The sequence below is a fragment of the Hippocampus comes genome, unplaced genomic scaffold, assembly GCF_001891065.2.
Source record: "Hippocampus comes isolate QL1 unplaced genomic scaffold, H_comes_QL1_v1.1 scaffold190, whole genome shotgun sequence".
Taxonomy (NCBI): domain Eukaryota; kingdom Metazoa; phylum Chordata; class Actinopteri; order Syngnathiformes; family Syngnathidae; genus Hippocampus; species Hippocampus comes.
Genome location: NW_017805121.1, coordinates 747,932 through 749,107, shown reverse-complemented (window position 1 = coordinate 749,107; position 1,176 = coordinate 747,932). Strand labels below are relative to the sequence as shown.

Here is a 1,176-nt window from a genome sequence, read left to right as displayed (position 1 = left end):
AATGCGGGCGATGCATGAATGTGTCAAGCCGCGTGTGTGTGTGTGTGTGTGTGTGTGTGTGTGTGTGTGTGTGTGTCACCTACCTGACTGTAGGGAGACTTCTTCCTCTCCAGCTTTGAGTTCAGCTCGCTTTGCACGGGAGTCAGCTCGGACGCGTCAAACGTCTTTGACCTGGCGCGTACGCACACACACACGGCTGCATGTATCGTGTGTGTGTGCGTGTGATTGCGTTTTGTCATCGCTGTTGTTTACCTGGCCGGCGCTGCCCTCCTGCACGCCGACGCGTCCTGATGTGCTTGATTTGGGTTTTGCTGTTGGGGCGCATGTTGATTTTGTTGTTGATGCTCGACCTCGCAGTTGTGCAGACGCTCGCCGAGCGCGCGCGGTGGACTTCTTTGGCGCCTCTCGGACGCCGCGTCCGCCGCAGAACTGAACAAGACGCGTTGTCATTTCCTTTGACACGGACGTCCAACCTGCGTCGAAAACCATGTGAAGACGAAGACCGAGCTCTGACCTGCCCGGCGCGTGTTTGTCCTTGTTGTGCTCTCGGCAGTGCGTCCGCGAAGCCGTTCTGCCGCCGCCGTCTTCCTCCAACGCCGCGCCGGTGTCCGTCATCTCTTGCGCAGCGGTGGCCCCCAAAACTCGCCGCCAGCCACGCGCGCTCCTTCACCTGCTCGCTGGCTTGTCGCCCTGCCCCCCGCCCACTCACGCCACTGGATGTGTGTGTCTGTCGGCGCGTTTGCGGGTGCCGAGAGGGGAGAGGGGCTTAGCGACCTTCGACCCAGCCGCGCTGTGTGTTTTTTTTTTTGATTAAATAGAAGATAAAGAGAAGTTTTGGGACCGCTACTCAGGACAGCCCGCAGGAGGTCATACGACCCCGGGTGTGTGTGCGCGTGTGTGTGTGTGTGTGTGTGTGTGTGTGTGTGTGTGTGTGTGTGTGTGTCATACGATGCCACCAGAGGTGTGGGTGTGTGTCAGCATGCGACTGTGTTTACGTGGCTGGCGCATGTCGCTGTCTATTCACGCTTGTATGCGCACACTTGTGTGTGTATTTATATGGTGTGTGTGTGTGTGTGTGTGTGTGTGTGTGTGTGTGTGTGTGTGTGTGTGTGTGTGTGTGTGTGTGTGTGCGGGCGCCTGTTTCTGCCTGTGTGCACGATCGATCTTTACCTGTCA

The 1,176-nt window shown here is 57.7% G+C and overlaps 1 protein-coding gene across 1 annotated transcript in view; it reads right to left on the bottom strand.

Moving 5' to 3' along the window:
* The window catches only part of gramd2b (GRAM domain containing 2B), a 2,089-nt gene extending 1,197 nt beyond the window's left edge, over positions 1 to 892 (bottom strand). The window contains exons 1-3 of the mRNA XM_019866000.1: positions 515 to 892; positions 253 to 429; positions 84 to 171 (exon numbers count right to left, since the gene is read on the bottom strand). Coding sequence (XP_019721559.1) covers positions 84 to 171; positions 253 to 429; positions 515 to 615 — 366 coding nt within the window. The 5' untranslated portion in view covers positions 616 to 892. The remainder of the gene's footprint in view (positions 1 to 83; positions 172 to 252; positions 430 to 514) is intronic.
* Between the last annotated feature and the right edge of the window lie 284 nt (positions 893 to 1,176).